Genomic DNA, 21,116 nt, shown 5'->3' on the forward strand with positions numbered 1-21,116 from the left:
CCTGCAGGGCAAGACCTAGGTCTGGTCCCTACCAGACCACTCACATGGCATTTCCAATTTCTATCAGTAGTCTGACTGTAACATATGATTTAAAAGTATTTGGGATCCCTGGCCCAGCTGTAATATGGACCTGGGGCAGAGTCTAAGTCAGAGAAGTGAAACAGAGGAGACAATGACAAAGTCATCTGAAGAAACCTTCTAGTGATGATTTGTCAAGTTCAGCAGAAATGAGATGCATGCTGTTCCGGGTATCCGTCACTACACAAACAGCTACCTCAGAACTTAATGGCTGCAAACAGCAACCGTGTCATTTTATGTCATGACTTAGGTCAGGTTCAGCTGGGAGAATCTCAAAGATATGAAATATTTGTATTTTGTATTGTAAAATAGAACTCCATCGCCTAATAGATTGCATGGAAAAAAAACATTTCTGCAGAAAATTTGAAAACTATAAAAATGTACAAGAAATAAAAGTCACCTATGTGCTCCACTATCACTCAAAGACAACTGTTGGAGCCAGTTGATGTATTTGAGATGCTATACATAAGACTGTGTATCTTCAATACATAAGATCGCGTAGGCTTCAATAGTCTTCAAATACACCTTTTATAGCTATATGATCTCCATTCTGTAGAGATACCATAATTTATTTAACCATTCCCCTACTTGAAACATTTTGATTGTTCGGGATTCTTACTCATTTCATAATATATACACACATACGTATTGCATATATATAATAGCCATTTGTTATTTATGAATAGCCTTGTCTATAAATCTTTGCCTGATTATTTGTTCTTATGACACATCATGGAATCAAGAGTACGGAAATGCTTCAAGGCTCTGGAAATGTATTGCCAAATTGCCTTTCCAAAAGGGTGCACAAGTGTTTACTCTCACCCCCAGTAAGGTGGCTCACTGACCCTGTCACCTTAAAAAGGACACTTGGGAAAGCTCCATTTCTTGTTAGTTGGCACACTGGGACCTTGCTTCCCTCTTCATGTCTTAAATAGCGAGAGGTCAGAAATGTGACTTTTCCCAAACTCTCCTATACTCAGATTCTCTGGGGGGTGGGCGGTGGGAGGAGACTTCTATGACCCAAGGTGCCTTCCAACCCTGAGGTTTTGATATTTTCACCATCATCTTTGCACCAGATTGCTCGAGCCTCGGGCCAGTAATGCAGACAGACGAAGGAAAGAATTCTAGAGCTCGCTATTTCGTAATACAGGATCTGATTAAGAAAAAATAGGTGGGAAACTGGTGTAGGCGGGAACGGAGGCTTGGACAGGCAGCGCACTGCCACACAGTCTGTCACACCCCGCTCGCGGTCCGCCCGGGTTTGGTTACACAACCTGGGACGGAGCAGGAGGTGCCTGCGGCGGCGGGGCCGGGGCTCTGGGCGCCAGCGACCCGCGCCCACTCCGCTGCACCACGCGGTGGGCGGGGGCCCCCGAGCCGCGCGCTCAGCCCGGGCGGTCCGGCCAAGTTTGCCACGCGGTCTCGGCCGACTCTCGGGTTACCTGAGCCGGCAACCACGTCAGCGCCACATCATCGGGGCCTTTTATATTGCCGGAAAACAGGAAAAGAAGGAAGAAAAACCTCTCCCGGGCGAGCCAATCCCAGGCAGACCGCGCCGCCAGGGAGCGCGGAGGGCGCGCTTCGGGGAGTGGGCGGTGGGAGGGGGGGTGGGCCCGGGGCGGGGCTAGGGGGCGGGCCCGGGGCCGTCTGGGGCGGGCCGGGGCGGGGCCGAGCTGCGGAGGGGCGGCGGGCCGCTCGCGGGCCGGTCTGCGGTGTGGGCCTCGGCTGTGGCTGCGGCGGCGGCGGCGGCGACGGCGGCGGCGGCGGCGGGGGAAGATGCTGCAGTCCCTGGCCGGCAGCTCGTGCGTGCGCCTGGTGGAGCGGCACCGCTCCGCCTGGTGCTTCGCCTTCCTGGTGCTCGGTTACCTGCTCTACCTGGTCTTCGGCGCCGTGGTCTTCTCATCGGTGGAGCTGCCCTACGAGGACCTGCTGCGCCAGGAGCTGCGCAAGCTGAAGCGGCGCTTCCTGGAGGAGCACGAGTGCCTGTCGGAGCAGCAGCTCGAGCAGTTCCTGGGCCGCGTGCTGGAGGCCAGCAACTACGGCGTGTCGGTGCTCAGCAACGCCTCGGGCAACTGGAACTGGGACTTCACGTCCGCGCTCTTCTTCGCCAGCACCGTGCTCTCCACCACAGGTAGAGGCCCGCCGCGGCGCCGGTCGCCGCGGCCACTCTGGCCCGGCGCCCCGGCCCCTCAGCCCGTCTCCCCCCTGCCCCGGGCGCCCTGGGCCCTCCAGCGGCGCTCACATCCCGCGGAGCCGGAAGCCGGCGCCGAGGCCACAGAACAACACGCCTTGGGTGTTGCCGCCCGTAACTCCTGGGGAGGGGTCGTCCCTAAAGCCTTCGGCCTGGGGGGCTAGAGGGGCTTCAAGGGCTGCGTCGCATTTTTCGCGGTACCCTAAACCTGACTGACCGGTAGGAATCGGGAGCATCCCGGCCGCCCCGCGGCGCGGCGAGGGGATGCTGGAAACTCTCCACTGCTCCGAGCGCGCTCACCTTCCTCCTGAGCCCATCCCGCAGGATCGAGGCTGCGCTGTAGGGTCACCTTCCCGAGGGTGCCCTCTCTTTTGGTGATAACCTAGTGTTTCGGCACTTTGCTGTTTTGGGGGCGGTTGTAGGGGTAGCCGAATGACATCACTCTGCTCTTCGCAGGTGACCTCTGTCTGAGCGGACAGGCGGATCCGGTTTCTTTTCAGAGTAGGAGGAGCGGTGAGGGAAGGGAGCATCACGATCGCCTCGGATCTGGCAAAATGGGGGCACCCTGATTCAGCAGTTTTTTCAACTTTAGGTGTGCGAGGCCACCCTTAAACTTCGCAGCGACACTTCCCCCCCGCACTACTCACCCCGCAGGACGCTCACGAATGGAGGAGCGTCCCCGGGTGAGGGCGGAGGCCGGCGCGTGCCCCAGGGCGCCCTTGCTGTGTCGGATTAGATGAATGAAGGCTGAATTTTCCCAGGGGCTGAGTGAGGCACACACACTTGGTTGGAGATATTTATAAATGGATATTTGAACCCTGGAAAGTATCTCAAAGAACCTTCAGCGAAGTCCCCTTTTTTATCCAGGAGATCAGATCTTTCAACAGTCCATACTGGCTTGAACAAGGTCACACACTTCCTAGTTACCAGGGTAGTCCTGGAATCTGGGGCCCGTTTAATCCCTGCTACGAATACTGGACCCGCCCCCGCCCCCGCCCCCGTTCCCACCCCCACCTCCACCTCCGGAGCGGGTGAATCAATTTTGTGTTGCAACAATTCTTCCTTCAGTCCACCCCCTCGGCAGCTCCCGGCGTTTCTTTGTAATCCCCTTGGGCTAAACCCAGTTGATTGTTTTGGTAATCAGTGGTACTGAGTAATAGTACACTTTCCATATAGATCCTGTAAAACAATGATTTAGAAGTCTGGGGTGCATTACTAAACTTCAGGAAACAGAATTCCAGCTTGCGTTGTAATATTCTAGAGACTATGTTAAACTTAGCACCGAACAAGCCCTGCTGTCTTTTCAACTTTGCCAACAGCAGTCTTTAGTTTTATTTCGACAAGGGCTGCTTCCATTGTCTTTATCGGGCTCCCATCCTCGGATCATTTAGAAGTCACCATGCTTTTCCTTTGCAGTACATTGGTTCTAAATTGAAAATCATTCATTCTCTGCAGCACTGAGTGTTTCCATCTGGCTACAGAAGGTCTCCAACTGGGTCACAATGTTGACTAAACATTGTGAAGAGTAATTATCACTTTTAGTGTTTTCTAAGTAATGGTATTTTAAAGACAGAACCCGATGGGAACAGTGTTATGAGGAAAAGAATGTGTTTGCTTTTACTGGGTCAGTCACTAGGCATGACTGACACAGCTCATGCCTAATCTCGTTATATTAAATTAAAGCCAATTAAATCTCAAAAATAGGAGTTTACATCTTGAATAGAGACTTCCCAGGTTCCCTCTCCTCCCTTTTTTAAAATTAGGAAAACTGCAGTGCCTGTTAAAAAAAAAAAGTGGTACTATTATTGGTATTCAGATTACATTGTAGTTACCAAGAAGGGCTGTTTTAATGCAAAACAAGAGTTCACTTAGGAAATCGGTGCAAGGGGCACTTAAGGATACACTAGATAAAAAATGTGCCGCTCGGGTTTGTAAAGTCAGCAAATCAATGAATTCTTGTCATTGGTAGAATTGACTTTATTCATTCAAATAGAGTTCCATTAAGCTTCAGAATAATCTACATTTTTGTGTTGACCCAGGATCTGGCACATTTCGATGTCCCAGGTGGTATCAACACACTGGTGTGGTGGCAGGGGGTCAGACACAGTTTGTCGAATGAAGCCAGTCTGCTTCATTACTAGAAAAATGTTTTCTGGAAAAATACCAGACAAGTTGAAGTGGAATTGTGGTTCATGCTTCTCTTTCAGGGAGATATAAGGCATGCTGTGGTTTTGTTTGTTTAACTCTCCTAGCACTGTCGATGGCAATCACTGAGCTAATTGTCCCCCAGTCTGTCAGTACAGTCAAGCCCTGGCTTGTCCAGAGCTGTGATGGTGGGCATCACAAAGTTGCTGTTCTTGGTAGAAATCACTCTAACACAGGAACACGAATGGGCTTACGGCAGAAAGTTCTCATCTCAGAGAGTACAAGCTCTCATGTCTGTGAGGAACTGGTAAAGTCTTCAGGGTCTCTTTAGAAGAAGACTTAGGCTGGGGATGCAGGGATGTTGTCTTCCATCTCTGCTCAGCCAAGGACTCTATGAATTATTTCAAACAACCAAACATCTCTTTACTTCTCTTGGATTAAAAAAAGATACAGCAGCACCTATGAGGGAACTGTATGGGGATGGAAGGAGAAAGTGTGGTACCCTTTTACCTTTCCAGAGGGAAGGGCTGTATAAAAGCAAAAGGAAGGGCGCCTGGGTGGCTCAGTCGTTAAGCATCTGCCTTCAGCCCAGGTCATGGTCCCAGGGTCCTGGGATCGAGCCCCGCATCGGGCTCCCTGCTCCGCGGGAAGCCTGCTTCTCCCTCTCCCACTCCCCCTGCTTGTGTTCCCTCTCTCGCTGTCTCTCTCTCTGTCAAATAAATAAATACAATCTTTAAAAAAAAAAAGCAAAAGGAGGCGTTATAGACTGAGGTATTTCCCACATAACTTTGATACTCTGATTTTTATTTATTTTTTTAGTATATAATGTATTATTTGTTTCAGGGGTACATGTTTGTGATTCATCAGTCTTACACAATTCACGGCGCCCACCCTAGCACATACCCTCCCCAGTGTCCATCACCCAGCCACCCCATCCCTCTCACCCCCCTCCCCTCCAGCACCCCTCAGTTTGTTTCTTGAGATTAAGAGTCTCTTATGGTTTGTCTCCCTCTCTGGTTTCGTCTTGTTTCATTTTTCCCTCCCTTCCCCTATGATCCTCTGTCTTGTTTCTCAAATTCCACATATCAATACTGTGATTTTTTTTTTTTCCCCCAAGGATGAAGGAACATCTAGGTGACGCTTGGGAAGTAAGAAATAATTAGGAACAGTTTGTCATGTCCATGTACTGTAAGTTTGCTTCTTTATTCATCCCCCTAAGCAGAGTTCTATCATGCCCATGTTTGGTAAAAATCGTTTTGTGTGCAGGAGACTCTCAGGCCGCCACTTCCTTTTGCTCTGTTGTAAATAGGGGTCCAGGTGATAGCTCGGTCTGGTTGCTGTCAGTTTGGTGCCTTGTATCAGGATGGTGCCTTGTCCCTTTTTACAAAGAGAGGTTTTAGAACTCTTATTTAAAGTGCTCAGAGGGGCATCTGGGTGGCTTAGCTGGTTACGTGTCCAGTTCTTGATCTCATCTCCGGTCTTGATCTCAAGGTCGTGAGTTCAAGCCCCGCGTGCCCTGCACTGGGCTCCGTGCCTGGTGTAGAGTCTACTTAAAAAATAAATAAAAATAAAGTGCTCAGAAAAGGAACTTAATTGGGCTTGTTTTGCAGTGGCCTTTGATTCAGTCAGTCAGGGAGCTGCTACAGCATATTGGCTGTTGTCAGGAAGAGAAGGTGGGAGAAGGAGATGGGGGTGCCAGGTTGACCCTGAGTTTTCAAACTGTTTTCAGTAGGAGAAACGGGTTATTGTTCACAACAAGTACGTATTGAGCTTTTGGAAGCTAATAGCAGTGAGCAAATGATAGCTTCTGGGCCAGACCTCACCCACCACCTGTTCCTGTCTGGCCCCCGGCTAAGAATGGGATTCGCATTTTCAGATGTCTGAAAAGAAATCCTAAAAGAAAGGGACGCCTGGGTGGCTCAGTGGTTAAGGGTCTGCCTTCAGCTCAGGTCATGATCCCAGCGATCTGGGATCGAATCCCACTTCGGGCTCCTTGCTCAGCAGGGAGTCTGCCTCTCCCACGGCCCCTCCCCTCGCTCATGCGCGCTCTCTCTCAAATAAAATCTTTTTAAAAAAGAGAAAGAAATCAAAAGAAAGTAATATTTCCGGACACATGAGAGGTTTATGGAATTTACCAGATTTCAGTGTACATAAAAGCTTCATGTCCGTATATAGCCCTTTGTTTTTGTGCTGTTTCTGCCTGCTGCGCAGCTAGAACGGCAGAGCTGAGTCTCTGTGACAGAAACCACGTGTGTCCACAGAACCTAAACATTTTGCTGCTTGGCCTTTTGCAGAAAAAGTTTGCGGAACCCCACTTTTCAGATGAGACCTGGAAGGAACTTGGAGTAAGGGGTGCTAAGTTCTGTACTTCCTTTTGGAAAACTTTTTCTATAAGACAGTTTAGCATCTGAGACTTCCTTGTGCTGTTTGTTGTTTTTTTTTTTTCCAGTGGTATGCAGAATTTAAATTAGTTGCTACCATCCCAAACACTTCCAGAGCAAATGATTGTTTATCATAGGATGTCACTATCTTCTGGTCAAATTTATGACACTGCCTCTTTTTTTTTTTTTTTAATGCTGACAAAGCCACACCTCATATTAGGATTGCCTCATCTAAGGTGTGTGGCAAGTGTTGTATTCTATCTGGAACAGAAATGCCAAGGAGGAAAGAAATTCCACCAGAAACAAATAAGCAAACTATCGGCTGAAAGAGATCTAAAATCCCACGTGCTGAAGTTTGCGCTCTTTGTTCACAGGAGAGCCTTTGGTCTTGGTTTTGAGCCTTTATGTCTAGTTCTAACAAATTTAATTATCTGGTTTTGAACACCCTAACAGATTAAAGAAGGAAAGGCACAGCTCTGGGCAAGCCTAAGGGAAAGGTCACATCCCTAGTAAACTAACACAGAAGTACTGTCTTGTGTGGGGTTTTTTTTTGTTGTTGTTGTTGCACTAAAACAAACAAACACAAATATAGGAGCACAAGAAACAGAATTTTTTATTTTTTATTTTTTTAGATTTTATTTATTTGAGACAGAGGGAGAGAGAGAGAGCAGGGGTGCTGGGGAGGGGCACTGGCAGAGGGAGAATCAGATCCCTTCCCGAGCAAGGTGCTTGACACAGGGCTCGATCCGAGGACCCCGGGATCATGACCTGAGCTGAAGGCAGACGCTTAACCGAGCGAGCCACCTAGTCGCCCCAAGAAACAGAATTTTTATGTCTTTGCCATTGCAACCAACAACTTCATATGCGTGAATAAGGCATCATTATCTTAGAACACAGCAGAATAATTGATATCCCTGAGTTATCAAGAATAACACTTCAGTATGCCTCTATTTAAGAAGGCAGAGAAACATGTAATAAATCCTAGATACATTTCCACCCAGGGATGGTCAGAGAGAGTATGTCCTAGTGCTTACTGTGTAGGCCCATCCCTGTCCATAAAACATCAGTTCTTTAGCATTTTGAAGGGTTTTTTTTTCCCCAAAACTATAAATTTACTGTTATCTATGCCTGTTTTATGACCCTTGGAGCATTACTGTTGCCATTGTAAATGGCAGTAACTGGAAAGAAATTATGCGTTTGCTTTTATGACTTAACTGTAAATCTTGTCAAGAATATACTTTTCTATGGTCCCAGTAATCTACTGGGATATCTGGTGCCTCTCAGGACAAGTTGTTTTATGATGCTGCTCCTTGGACTTCTCTTGGTGGGGAGAGCATCTGCTGTCCGTAGTGCAGAAGAGGACTCTAAGCTCGGAGCATGTGAAATTGCTGGTGCTTGATTGTTTTGACCCATACGGCGATTTCACATGGTTCAACTACCTGCAGGTCGGTTTTGGGTTCAGAGAGACTGTCTGTATCCTACCCTCTCTTTGGCATAGGATTGCACTGTGCTAGATTTTATTCTCAAGAGACATCGTTCGAGCCCAACTGTAGCCAAATCCATGGGATGCTGGAGTGTTTAACTTCTCTGCTGAGTTTGCCACGATCATCCTGTCTGTTACCGGTGGGAGATAAGGGTTGTCCCCTTATCAAAAAGCAGGCAACTTTGGGGGTGTCCTCTAGACCTCCGTGATGCTTCTGTCTCCCAGACTCAGTTCGTGCTCTGACTTCTTTATTCATTGTGGGCGGATTCCTTGTCCTCAGAGTTGGTGGGCACTCTCTGTGGGTGCGGGGCCATGCCCCTGACCCAAGGTCGAAATGAAGAATGGGGAGAAGGGGGATTTGGAGGCGTAGATAGAGGAAGCAGAGCTGAAAGGACTGTGATTCTGTCCCTGGGCATGAGTCAGACCAGCAGTCTCGTATTTTCTAGTTGTAGTCATGTTTCCATTCTTTAATCTGTGAAACGTAATCAATTCTTATACCAAAGAGATTAATTGGCCTGTGGTTGACATTGGCAGAGTTTCCTCACCGGCTACTGTCTGCCTGCTTCCCCGATCCGATTCTGTTTGCATTGGGCACTCTGGCTAGGGTTGACTTGCTTTGTGAAGTCAAAAAACCTACATTCTGAAGCCTGTGCAGCTTTAGTTGTTGGTACCTGGTGATGAGCTTTAGGCAGAAAGCTCCCCAGGGACTCAGTGACCCTGGTAATGTAAAGTCAACATGGGCATGGTTGGTGGGTGCAGAGCAGAGAAAACAAAAACGTGCAATAAAAAAAAAAAAAAAAAACGCGCGTTTTTTATTTCTCTGAGTGTGGTCAGTGGATTGCAGGTTAGAAATAAGAATTAAAGTACAGATTTGTCGAATCGCTGTGTTGTACACCTGTTAGTAATGTAATGTTGTGAATGTTGTGTGTCAGCTGTACTTCAACTAAAAAAAAACAGAAAGGAAAGAAAGAAAGAAGGGTTGGAGGCCTAATTAGAATGCTTGTCCCTTGTGAATGCTTAGGTGGCATGGGACCCAAGTTAAGCTGTTTACTCAAGGTGACACCTTAGCTCCCTCTCCATTCAGCTTTATGGAAGCCTCTCGAGATTTTTTCAGGCTCTGGTTTGAGTCTGCAACACTGTCTGAGGGGGGAGACCTTTGGTCCAAGCGTGCACTGAGGAGGGGAGGGGCGGGGAGGGTGGAGAGGTGCCCGTATCCCAGGGAAGAGTGCCGCCCTGGGCCATGCTGAGCTGGGCACCCACAGTTCCCGGGGCTGCACAGAAGTGGGCTCTGCTCCCTGTCCTCCCACACCCACACCCCCTTTGTTCTTGCTCTTTCTCCTCTGCCTGTGGGTCCCCATGACATCTTGTATACCACCTTATATTGGAATATTCCATTCCTCCTGTTACAGCACTTACCACCTTGGACGGAAATGATTTGTTTTCATGTCTGTCTCCCTGAAAGAGAGGTCTTGAGAATGAGCACTGTCTTGGCCTCATGTTGCATTCCTAGCACTCAGTAGGTCTTCAATAAGTGCAGAGGAAGGGACATTTTCTTCCCATGTCTGAATCTATTTCCTCTTTTGTAAAAGGAGGAAATTTCTAAAGATGTTACTCATTTTCAAGAGACCTTAGATCTAATTTTCATTGTCTTGATAAGGAAACAGGCCCACGTGGCTTCAATAATTTCTGCAGGTATTTATGTGAAGACAGTTCTGAGTGCCTCGTATATCCTCAGTACACTGTGGAAGGCCCTGAGTGATCTAAAGAGAGGAGAGAGGTGTGCATTCTTGAGCAAATATTTATTGAGCACTTAGGTTCACCAGGTACTGCTCCGGGCACTTAGGGATCTTGACCTCCTGGATGTCTGTCTAGTAAGAGGAAGGACGTAAGGTAAATAAGATGACTACGTGGGAGATAATCGAAGATACATCTTGGTCTCTGCCCCGTAGTTCCTGGCACAGACCTCCTAAAACCTTTGTAAGTTCCTGATGAGAGGCCGGGAGAATCTTTTGTTCTATAAGGCAGCTCGGCCTGTGTTCCGGGATGGGGGCTGGTCACCAGACAGACCAAGGCATGATTAGAAGCTTGGAATTTTCAGCCCCACCTTCATCATCCAGAGAGGAGAAAGGGGCTGGAAATGCAGTTAATCCTCTGTCCTGTCATCATGAGGAAGCCTCCATAAATATCCCAATAGAAAGGGATTCCGGGAGCTCCTCGGTGGTGAACACATCCACACTAGGAGGTGGACGCGCCCCAACTCCACAGGGACAGAAGCTCCTGCACTTGGGACCCTCCCAACCTCGCCCTATGTACCTCTCTCCCTCTGTCTATTCCTGACTTACATCCTTTTATGATAAACCAGTGACCTAGCAAACAGACTGTTTTCCTTTCCTGAGCTCCGTGAGCTGCTCTAGCAAATTAATTGACCCCGAGGCAGGGATCGCAGGAACTCAGGTTTACGGCTGCTAAGTCAGAAATACGCGGACCACCGGGACTTGACAGGTGTCTCAAGTGCCCCAGTCTGGTGGGACTGAGCCCTTCACCTGCGGGATCTGATGCTGTCTCCAAGTAGATAGCGTCAGAATGGGGTTGAATTAAAGGGTTCCAGCTTACGGCCCTCTGGGGAACTGTTCTAGAACAGAGTCCCCGCATTGGAGGTGCGGCTTAGAAAGCCATCATGGCTGGCGCTGAGTAAGTCAGCGAGTGACGGGGTCAAGGAGAAGGGAAGGGGGCAGATGGGGTGGCATGTCTTCAGCCACCGCAAAGCTTTGGGCTTTTCTCTAAATGAGGTGGAAAGCCCTGGGAGGGCCTGAGCGAAAGGGTAACGTGATCTGACCCATTGTTCTACCAGGTGTCAGAGGGCAAGGGTGGAAGCCGAAGGGGCTGCACAGAAGTGGGCTCTGCTCTGTTCCAAAGCGGAACAGTTAACGATACCCCGGATGAAGCCTGTTGGGTGGCTTTTAGAGCAGGCGGTGGGAGTAGGTGGTGAGAGGCGGTGAGATTTCGGATACAAATGGATGGTGGAACCAACGGGATTTGCCGATGGACTGGATATAAGGGGCTGGGGAAAGAATAATCAGGAATGACTCCCACGGTTTTTGGTCCTTGTGCCACCCAGCTGGAGACAGAAGGCCAGGGTTAGGAGCAGGTTTTGGATGGAGGGTCTGGAGCTCAGTCACGGGCCCGTCAGACTTGAGGTCACTGCTGAGTATTTGGGGTCCACACGAGGCTGCACTCACGCTGATGTGGCCTCATGAGCGCCAGGCTTGCCCTGTAACAGCTGTGATGTCAGGTTTCGTCCCGTGCGTCGTTCCCCGGACTGCAGAGTTGAAGAAAGCTTTTGAGGGGTGATACCTGAACTTGGCCTTGAAAGAGAAATAGTGTGTCCATAGGTGGAGAGGAGGGAAAAGGTGTTCCGGAGGGAGTAGGTGAATTCTCTGGGCCAAGTTGCCATTTGATAAATACATTTTTTTTTAAAGATTTTGTTTATTTATTTGACAGAGAGAGAGACACAGCGAGAGCAGGAACACAAGCAGGGGGAGTGGCAGAGGGGGAAGCAGGCTTCCCGCGGAGCAGGGAGCCCGACGCGGGGCTCGATCCCAGGACCCCGGGACCATGACCTGAGCCGAAGGCAGACGCTTAACGACGGAGCCACCCAGGCGCCCCTGATAAATACATTTAATAGTAATTTAAAATACTTCAACTTCTAGGCTAAGAAAGAGTATCTGAACTCTAATATTTTCTAAATTAATAATATCTAAGTCTGTATGGAAAACTGGGGTGTGGGGGAGAAGGATTTGCTTCATTTTTTTTTTTTAATTTAACAACAGGGTATTTAGTATTTGACATAATAGTTCAATTTAAAATTTGCATTATATATAGTCCAAAGAATAAAAATAAATAAATATCTTCAGTGCACTTTTTTAGGAGCAGCTAACATTAAATAAATTACCAGGGAATAAACGTAGGTCTTTTCTGTTTTTAGGAAGTAAATAAGAAAAACATAATTTTTTTTTTTCCCCATGAGGGATCCATCTAAGCATTTTAGGAGGTCGATCAGCCTCAAATAAACACATTTACAGTTTGTAACAGATGGTGAAATGATCATGTGACTCTACAAACCACCTGAGTAATTTTCATTTCTCCTACTTGGTTTTAAGTTTGCTGAATTACCAGTTGAAATAATCCAATTTGAATAACATGGCTCCCAGCTACTCATTGATGATCCGAGGTGTGTGCCTTTCGGGTCCCAAATACAGTATTTTTAATGTCGCCTGAGCCTGTGACCAACAGGAGGGAAAGCTGAATATTTGAAATCAGAACTGAAAGGTTAAAACGCTCTTGTAGCTAAAATTCTTTAAATGTTTGAACACTGGTTACCAAGGCGTTCAATTATTTAAAGACTGTGGTTAGGGGGATTAAGTTCATTCTAGGCGCCAGGGAGGCTGCCCTCCCTCTGCCTCCCTGTCACAGGGCCCCACCGAGTTCTGAGCTGGGTGAGGAGACCCCACGTCACAACCTACCTGCCCCCCAGGGCCGGACGCGAGCCCCACCCACGGGCAGCCCGCGCAGATGCTCCACTCTGCGGGAGGCGGCTGGAGGGGGCGGATGCCGGGGGGCGGATGACGCCCACGCGCGTTCACACCCCCAAACAGCAGGGAGGAGTCCTGCTGTGTGGACTGAGCAATCTGTCATCCGCTAGGCTAGGCCCATGGTCCACTCCCCCACCTCTGCAACCCTGCAATGCGTCTTAGGTTTAAAAATTGAACCAACAAAGGTGGAAAGAAAGAACAAAACTAAAATTACCAAAAAAAAAAAAAAAAAGGCAGAGTGCTGTTGGTTGGTAGTTTCTGAAACGTGACCTAAATCTACATTTGTTTTTCCAGCAACTCTGGCCGAACACCTATGATTTGTGAAGGTAATCGGAATGAGGCTGAAAAGACACATTTGTACCTGAACTTGCTGGTCCAGTTTCTCTCCTTCCTGTCACTCAGCTGCGTTCTGTGTGTTGATGGGTGCTGATAGTCATCTCCTGCCTGGCAAGGCTGTGTCCCTTTACCTGGGGCTGGTGGGACAGTGTGTGTCCGGGGAGATGCTTCTCCCATCCCGTGCTGTCCCTCCTCCGTGTCCCAGCCCCCCCCCCAACCCCCCAGCCTTCCGAGGGCAGGAACGGTGCAGAGCAGTGTCCCCTCATAACCGGGAGCAGGGGTGGATCTTCCCTCAGCCAGGGAATGCAGTTGTCAAGTACAGTTGTCCTGCTATCAGACTGAATTAATATTCGAAAAGTACAGCCTGATGGAGTGAAAAGTGAGAATTGTGAATTCTTTTCGTAGGGGAATGTTTACTTTCTGATATACTGACCAAACCCTACATAGACTGAGTAAAATGTCACATAGAAATGTTTTTCAGGGAACTTTAAGAAATAAGGCCCAACGGCATAAGTGAGGGGTAGTGGACATAAGAGGTGCAAAAGCATTGATCTGTGGCCTGGGGCGGAGGGGGGTCTGGGTTCTCTTCTGGCAAGTTGTTAGCAACACAAATTCACTGATAAGGTCTCCAGAGTTCAGTTGTTTCATCTTGATTCGATGAAAGGGCTAAGGATCCTCTTCAGGCTCTGCGCTTCTATGGTTCTAGTCTCTGGAAGGTTGACTTGCCTACCCTGTGCCCAACAGGTGGTGGCACATTAAAAACAAACAAACAAACACATAAAGGGATAAGCCCCGGCCTTGAAAAGTCTGCAATCCAGTGGGGGGAAGACTAAAATATCAAACTCGTGGAGAGCTAACTGCTGAATTGAGTGGGGCTCTGGCAACAGCTATGGGATTTTGAGGGGGTGACCACTGTGGGCTGAAGTATGCAGGGAGGAGAGGACCAGGGTGAACAAGGAGCTTGGGGGCACAGTTCGGTCGGGTGGGGTGGATGAAAGGACAGTTAAGGAAAGGGACATAATGCTCAGCACGGACGGAAGAGGGGGTGAGCCTGACCGCAGAGCGTGAGGATCCCAGCCTCCCCAGGCCGAGAGCTACGCGTTGGCCAGTGGCAGCCAGGAGGCAGAAAGGGGGAGGCAGAGGGCTTCAACCATGGGAAGCAGAGTTTGCTCTTCACTCCGTGGGCAATAGGGAGCCATGTAGCTTCCCGAACTGCACCGTGACCGCCAATCTGGCCTGCAGCCTGGCGGGAAACAGGAAAAGCTGGAGTCGGGCAGCAATGGCTCTGAGGCTTTGGCAGTCACTCACACACAAGGCGCCTGGCTTGTGGAGGAGTGAGCAAGGAGAGGAGCAAGAACTGCCCAGAGGGCCCCCCGGGATGTGAAGGCAGAGTTGCAGGGATGGGGTGGGGAGAGCCATGGGAAGGCCTGAGCAGACAGAAATGGGACCTCCTGGGCCTTGGGGCACCGTGGGTGTTGGATAAGGGAGATAATCCTGGGCTGGCATAGCAAGACTTTCTCAGCCCGGACGCCGAGCCTCACCCTGAGGCCTGGGTGAGAAGCCAAGTTGTTGCTGTAAATAAGACTGTAAGGGCTTTCCAGGTGTGTATGTAGCAGGGAACGTTGAAGGGAAGAAGCCCCAGTTCTGTGCTCTTTCACCTCCTCACACATGTGTGGTTGGCCAGACCCCAGACTTGCAGGTGTGCCTCTGGGGACCACAGGGAGCTGTGGGGAGCTGGGTCCTCCACCCCACATTCTCACGGATTCAGCCAGGAGATGATGAATAAGCCCTCGAGGCTGTATTCTTAACGTGATTTGTAATTAGGATTTCAGTTCGTTACAAATGCGCATTTCTAAATAGTTTGAGAGAGTTCTAATAGAATAGTCGTTCCCTACATCATGTTCTTGCTGTTAATCTGCTTTAAGTAAATTCTTCTTTGACCTACTAAAATCCCCACTGTAGCCCACTTCTCGGGTGGCCAAGCTGTAACTTAGTGAAGATGTGGTAAGAAGAAACCCAGGTATTGTAAATATAGTTCTTTGCATTTTGTCATTGCTCAAGGTAATTTCTTAGTGCATGGGACCCAGGCCAGGATAAGGATGTCTGGCTTCTCTTTAATCTCTCAATATTTTTATTTTTTGCTTAAGGGTGTCCAGTATTCCAGGTCTGTTCTGACTTCATGGGGAAGCTGGGGTGAAAGAACTGTATGAGACTCATAAATGCTTTGAGGAAAGGGCACCACTTAGCGTAAATCCTTTTATTTTTTAGTTGGAGGAGGGGCCAAGGGAGAGAGAATCTTAAGTAGGCTCCACACCCACCGTGGAGCCCAACGTGGTGATCCGTCTCACAACCCTGAGACCATGACCCGACCTGAAATCAAGAGTTGGACACTTAACTGACTGAGCCACCCAGGCGCCCCTAGCATAAATCCTTACATTTATAATCTTATTTTCTTTCTCATCAGATGTGTTTTGTTTTTTGTTTTTAAATTGCACACGCGGTCATACCTGCAGTTTCCTTTTTCCCTTGTCACCTTATTTGAACGGTGTAGACTCAAGAACTAGGTTCCGTATTGAACCCACATGTGCACAGGTAGTTTTTGTAGCCAAGGTTTATTGCCCAAAGGACCTGAGAGAGAGACCAGTATGTGGGCATGTTTGACAAGCAAAGCAAGGTTGATCACGGTTCTTAATCTCTTCAAAACCTGCCGTGTAAGCTCTGAGCATCGGTTCTGGTAAATCTCGGGGTCGGACATGCCCCCCACTCCAAGGCTCCTGGGTCACATGCACCCTCAGAGCAATAAAGAGCCCCATCGAAGACTGATAATGTAGCTGCTTGTGCAAGTGAGCTTTGGTATTTCCAAAAGATTTACTGGAAATATTTAGAGTAGGTTGATTATTCCTATAGTAATGTCACCCTTCCATTCTAACATGCTTTCTTGAAAAGGAAGACACCTGGCCCCGAGAATCAGGCATCATCCACAGTCTGTCTCATTTATACGTCCGGTTGGTAACTAGTAATTGTAATAGGCGTGATGGTTATTGACGATCAGCGTGCTTCCCGTTGCCACCAAATGGTGGGGTTCTGACAGCATCGGGGTATGGCCATGAGAGTGAGCCCCTCACTGGATAGCTAGTGTTTGGGTAGCTGTTGGGGGGAAAGGCTGAGAACCGAGACTCTAGGCACACAGTTTGATTAGGTCCGCCTCATTATGTTTCTCCTTAATGATAGGACTTTAAGCTCCACAGTTATCAGCTCAGAAGCAAAAAATAAAATAAAATAAAAAATAAAGTCTGACTGTGCTTACCCCTCGAGGAGGTCCGCGAGCTCACCCTGAATTTAATTGATGTTCTCCTGGCTTGTGTGCAGGGTGGTTTTGAAAGCCCTTCTCCCTTCTGTCTAAGAGTATGATCAAGTCACCTGTCCTCATCTGTCTGCTCTGTGTGTCTTAAGAGGTGGTGTGTATTGGGGGCGCCTGGGTGGCTCAGTTGGTTGAGCGACTGCCTTCGGCTCAGGTCATGATCCTGGAGTCCCAGGATCGAGTCCCACATCGGGCTCCCTGCTCAGCGGGGAGTCTGCTTCTCCCTCTGACCCTCTTCCCTCTCGAGCTCTCTATCTCTCATTCTCTCTCTCTCAAATAAATAAATAAAAAATCTTAAAAAAAAAGATTTAAAAAAAAGAGGTGGCGTGTATTGGGGTACACAGTGAGACCATTTATTTGTTTTCAGGTGTTTTCAGCCCCCACTCATTTCTTCATCTGTGAGATGAGGCTGGGCTAGAATCTAGCTGTGTGTTCCTAAAGAAAGATCCTTGATGTTCTCAGACGTTGGGCTTTTTCCTATGTTCGCTCTCATTAAATGCCCGTAGGGTCTACCTTTTCCCCAGCAGGTTTTGCGCCATTTCCCATTAAATGGAGAGGTAGAGAGAGTTGTGCCTTCTAGAAGCTTTAGCAACGGAGACTGTGTTCTGGTTTGGCCCCCTTTGGTTGGGGCTGGAGGAACTGGCTGCTCTGGACGCTACAGAGCCCTTGGCCCTAAAAGGCACCTGGGACCTCCCGCAGCACAAACCCGGCAGCGTCTGCCCAAGACGCCGTGACAGGAAGTCCCCCTGGTTCTCTGCTCCTGCGTGTGTACCGCTCGCTCGTTCCAGAAGGAAAACACTGCTTTGTGTCCTGCTCATTGCGAAAATGACATTTGGCTGAAGAGCTTCTTAGCATTGGTTACTTGGTGCTCTGCCCACTCAGTTCAGGGAATGTTCTCTCATTGCTGCTGCCCAAAGGAATGATTCCTTACACGGTGTGTTCTGCACAAATTCACGTTTACATGGACAGAGTTGCCCTGTTTTCTCCTTTTCTCCGCCCCTAAACATATCAGTTCTGATTTGAAGCTAATAACGTTTTGACATGCAAACAACCAAATCACCTGATGATATCACAGAGAATGCTGGATTAGTCATTTTGACCAGGTAGAAGGGAAAGGCCAGTTAATGGGCAAGAGCCTTCAAGGGTGCATTTTTTGAGGTCAGTGCAGATGCTGCTGCTGGCTCTCCGGGCAGTGGTTTGTCCCCTGCTTGCTGCTTGGACTTCACAAGGGGTCTGGTCCATGATTCCAGTAATTACTACCATTAGCTGACCACATGCTGCGGCCCAGCCACTGGACATGCTTCTTTGTACTTCACTTAATTGGGGGCCTCTGTTGTCCATGTGTCAGTCTCAAGGCCACGGCCACTCTTTTCTGATTACCCTGGGTTTATGCCCCTTCTCCCAGAAGGTGCCCCCGGCGCACTTCCTGGCCCGCATCTCCGCTTGGTTTGCCTCCAGCATTTCTTCTTCATCAGGTTCCCTTGCAAGTCAGCTCTCAGAACTTAGTTGCCGGTGGGGTGGGGAGCTTCTCATCTCTGAAACAGTCTTGTCCTCTAAAGACAGGAGCCGGGAGACTGTACTCTCTCTTCTCAGAAATGTTAAGAAAGCTGGCTTCCCAGCATCTCGTGTCCACCTGCTCTGTGGCAGAGCTTCCTTGTGGGTCCCTGCAGAGGCTGGGTTAGCCGTTGTTAACTTTGGTTTGATTCCATACGTCGTCTCAGTGAAAATGGTACTGATGAATGCATGAACTGTATGACAGTAGCGGTGAGGTCCTTGAGAAGCCGGGCTGGAGAGCATTACAGCAAATACTGGTTCATTCTGTGACCCTTTGAAATCTACCCTATTATTAGACGGACTTGTCATTTACATCCTTCTGGCAGGTGTGAAACAGTAAAAACATGTTAAGAAAAAAAAACCTGACATTTTTAAGAAGAAAACTTCATTAGAGTATATATTTTAGGGCTCTTCCCCAGGCATTTTCCTGTAGGTCAGTACATTACTAAAGCCAGATTAGCATAATTATACTTGGGAAACGTTGCTAGTCCGTTTAAACCTTGTGTATGTTTTTCTGAGGAATTCGAGAAATACTCTTGAATCTAAGAATACTTGACTTTACATGTTCCTTAAACTGCCAGTTTTGTAAGAGAGAATTTGGAGTCTATTTGATCTTTCTCTATAGAAGAATAAATTGTGGAGCTAATTTGTCCAAAATCTTGAATAATACCCTGTAAAATAGTAAATTTAATTAGTGTTTAGAGATAGTCTGAAAACAAGACAAGCTTTGATAGTTTCCAGTGTCTAAAATTCCGTGTTTTGTTTTTTGGGGGATTTTTGGTTTGTTTTCGAGGTTTGGGGAGATGATTAGAAAGGAGGGGTACAAGAGGCACATGATGGTTAATGGTAGGCGCCCAGGGAAAACCATCATGGCTTTTAGGAGGGGCTGGTGGGGTGGTGTGTTAGAATACTCATCTGTCCACAGCAAAACAGTAGTCCCATTTATACACTTACAGAGTCTCTACTGGGTGCAAGACAACAGATGTTTGGCACTGACAATAATATAAGGAGGGGACAGAAAGAAATACACACTCCCTAAGAATATTTACGTTTTGATACTGCTTTGAAATTTTTCAAGCTGCTCTCATTAACGTTTCTTTCTTTGATTGTTAAAACTTTGGAGTGTGGATAGCAGAGCAGACCTTCATCGACTTGGTTTTACAGATGTGAAATTGACCGGAGAATGTGTCTTGTTTAACCAGAAACGGGAAGTGGCAGAATGAGGACTCAAGTCCAAATGCTCTGACAGTCCCGGGAGGACCTTTGAGAGAGTCGGACAGATTTCGAGAGAGTTGAGGAGGTTTGGTGGCAGGGTGTTCAGTAGAAGCAGGGCTCATGGGATTGTTATGGCCACGGCTGCCTGGCATATGGTGACCTTCACACTCTGTGAGCTCGGGTTCCTCTCTGGTAAAAGGATCACCAGAAACCTCTACTGGGGTTGATGAACCTGTACTTACGCTTCCTTCAAATCAATTAATGAAAAGCTGAAGGAGAATCAAGATCATCATTTCCTGGGAGTACACAGATGCCTGATTAAGGTTTTCACTTTGCCAGTGTGTCCCGCTCAGGCATCTGAATAACGAAGTGGTCATTTCATCCAGATGCAACCCTTTCAATGGGAAGAAACAATTGTTTCCTTCCAAAGTTAAACTGACATATTTTCACCCTCATTGCTACTCAATGCTTCTGCCCCTTGGCCCAATTCCAAAAGTAGAAGGTGTAAATGTAGGTAATCCTCTGGTCTAACCTGTCTGTTGTATAGGCCAGTGCATTAAGGTGGAATTATCTTGAGGTGGGGGGAGGGAACAGTAGGTGGAGCACAGAGGATTTTTAGGACAGTGAAGATACTGTAATGATGGATGCATGTGATTGTGCATTTGTCCAAACCCATAGATTGTACAGCACCAAGAGTGAGCCCTAAGAGAAACTGTGGGCTCTGTGTGATGATGATGTGTCATCGTAGGTCCATCAGTTTTAATAGATGCATCACGGTGGAGGCTGTGGATGAGTGGGGGCAGGACGTGTATGGGAACTCTCTGTACCTTCTGCTCAATTTTGCTGTGAATCTAAAACTGCTCTAAAAAATAAAATCTTTTGGGTGCCTGGTGGCTCAGATGATTAAACGTCTGCCTTCGGCTCAGGTCATGATCCCAGGGTCCTGGGATCAAGCCCCACGTCTGGCTCCTGGCTCGGCTGGGAGCCTGCTTTTCCCTCTCCCTCTGTCTCTCCTCTGCTCATGCTCTCTCTCTTTCTCTCTCTATCTCTGTGTCAAATGAAAATAAAAAAAAAATCTATAAGTAAATAAAAGCTGACAGGTAAATACCCATTTTTTTTTCTATTTCAGGAACCGTTTTAATAATTGTTAATAGCAATTATCAGCCTTTGAATGGAAAAAAAAATCTTTTCTGTAGAAATGTTTTACATGCATATCAGCATAGGTGGGAGTAACCCTGCATACCCCTGAGGGTATGTTCAGCCTGGCATACTCAATAATTAATGACATCTGACCAAAACAAAAGCCACATTTGGTGTTCATTCAAGCCGCAAAATACTCCTTGCCCAAAGGGAACCTGGCTCCAAGACCATCCCATTTTTGCTTTTCGTACTTCTAAGTGGTTAAATAAAATGGGGAGTTTAAGCCAGTAGAACATCACAGCTGTGTATACTTTATTTGAAATTTTGATACTTCTTCCCATGTGATCTGGTTAATAACACGTCAGTGAGGCCCCAAACCTAGTAACTGGGGGTTTTGTTAAAGATTAAGATATGGATTTGATTTGATTTACTCTCTCATTCATATGCATTCTTTAATACTTAAATAGAAAAACCTTTTAGGGGGCGCCTGGGTGGCTCAGTCATTAAGCATCTGCCTTAGGCTCAGATCATGATCCCGGGGTCCTGGGGTCGAACCCCATATTGGGCTCCCTGCTCAGCGGCGGGAAGCCTGCTTCTCCCTCTCCCACTCCCTCTGCTTGTGTTCCTTCTCTCGCTGTGT

The 21,116-nt window shown here is 47.9% G+C and overlaps 1 protein-coding gene across 1 annotated transcript in view; it reads left to right on the top strand.

Moving 5' to 3' along the window:
- The first annotated feature begins 1,854 nt into the window (after positions 1-1,854).
- Positions 1,855-21,116, top strand: part of KCNK1 (potassium two pore domain channel subfamily K member 1) — a 46,032-nt gene continuing 26,770 nt past the window's right edge. The window contains exon 1 of the mRNA XM_028104647.2: positions 1,855-2,209. Coding sequence (XP_027960448.1) covers positions 1,855-2,209 — 355 coding nt within the window. The remainder of the gene's footprint in view (positions 2,210-21,116) is intronic.

The sequence above is a fragment of the Eumetopias jubatus genome, unplaced genomic scaffold, assembly GCF_037043125.1.
Source record: "Eumetopias jubatus isolate StellerSeaLion01/CBP00866 unplaced genomic scaffold, mEumJub1_p1.0 scaffold_17, whole genome shotgun sequence".
Lineage (NCBI taxonomy): Eukaryota > Metazoa > Chordata > Mammalia > Carnivora > Otariidae > Eumetopias > Eumetopias jubatus.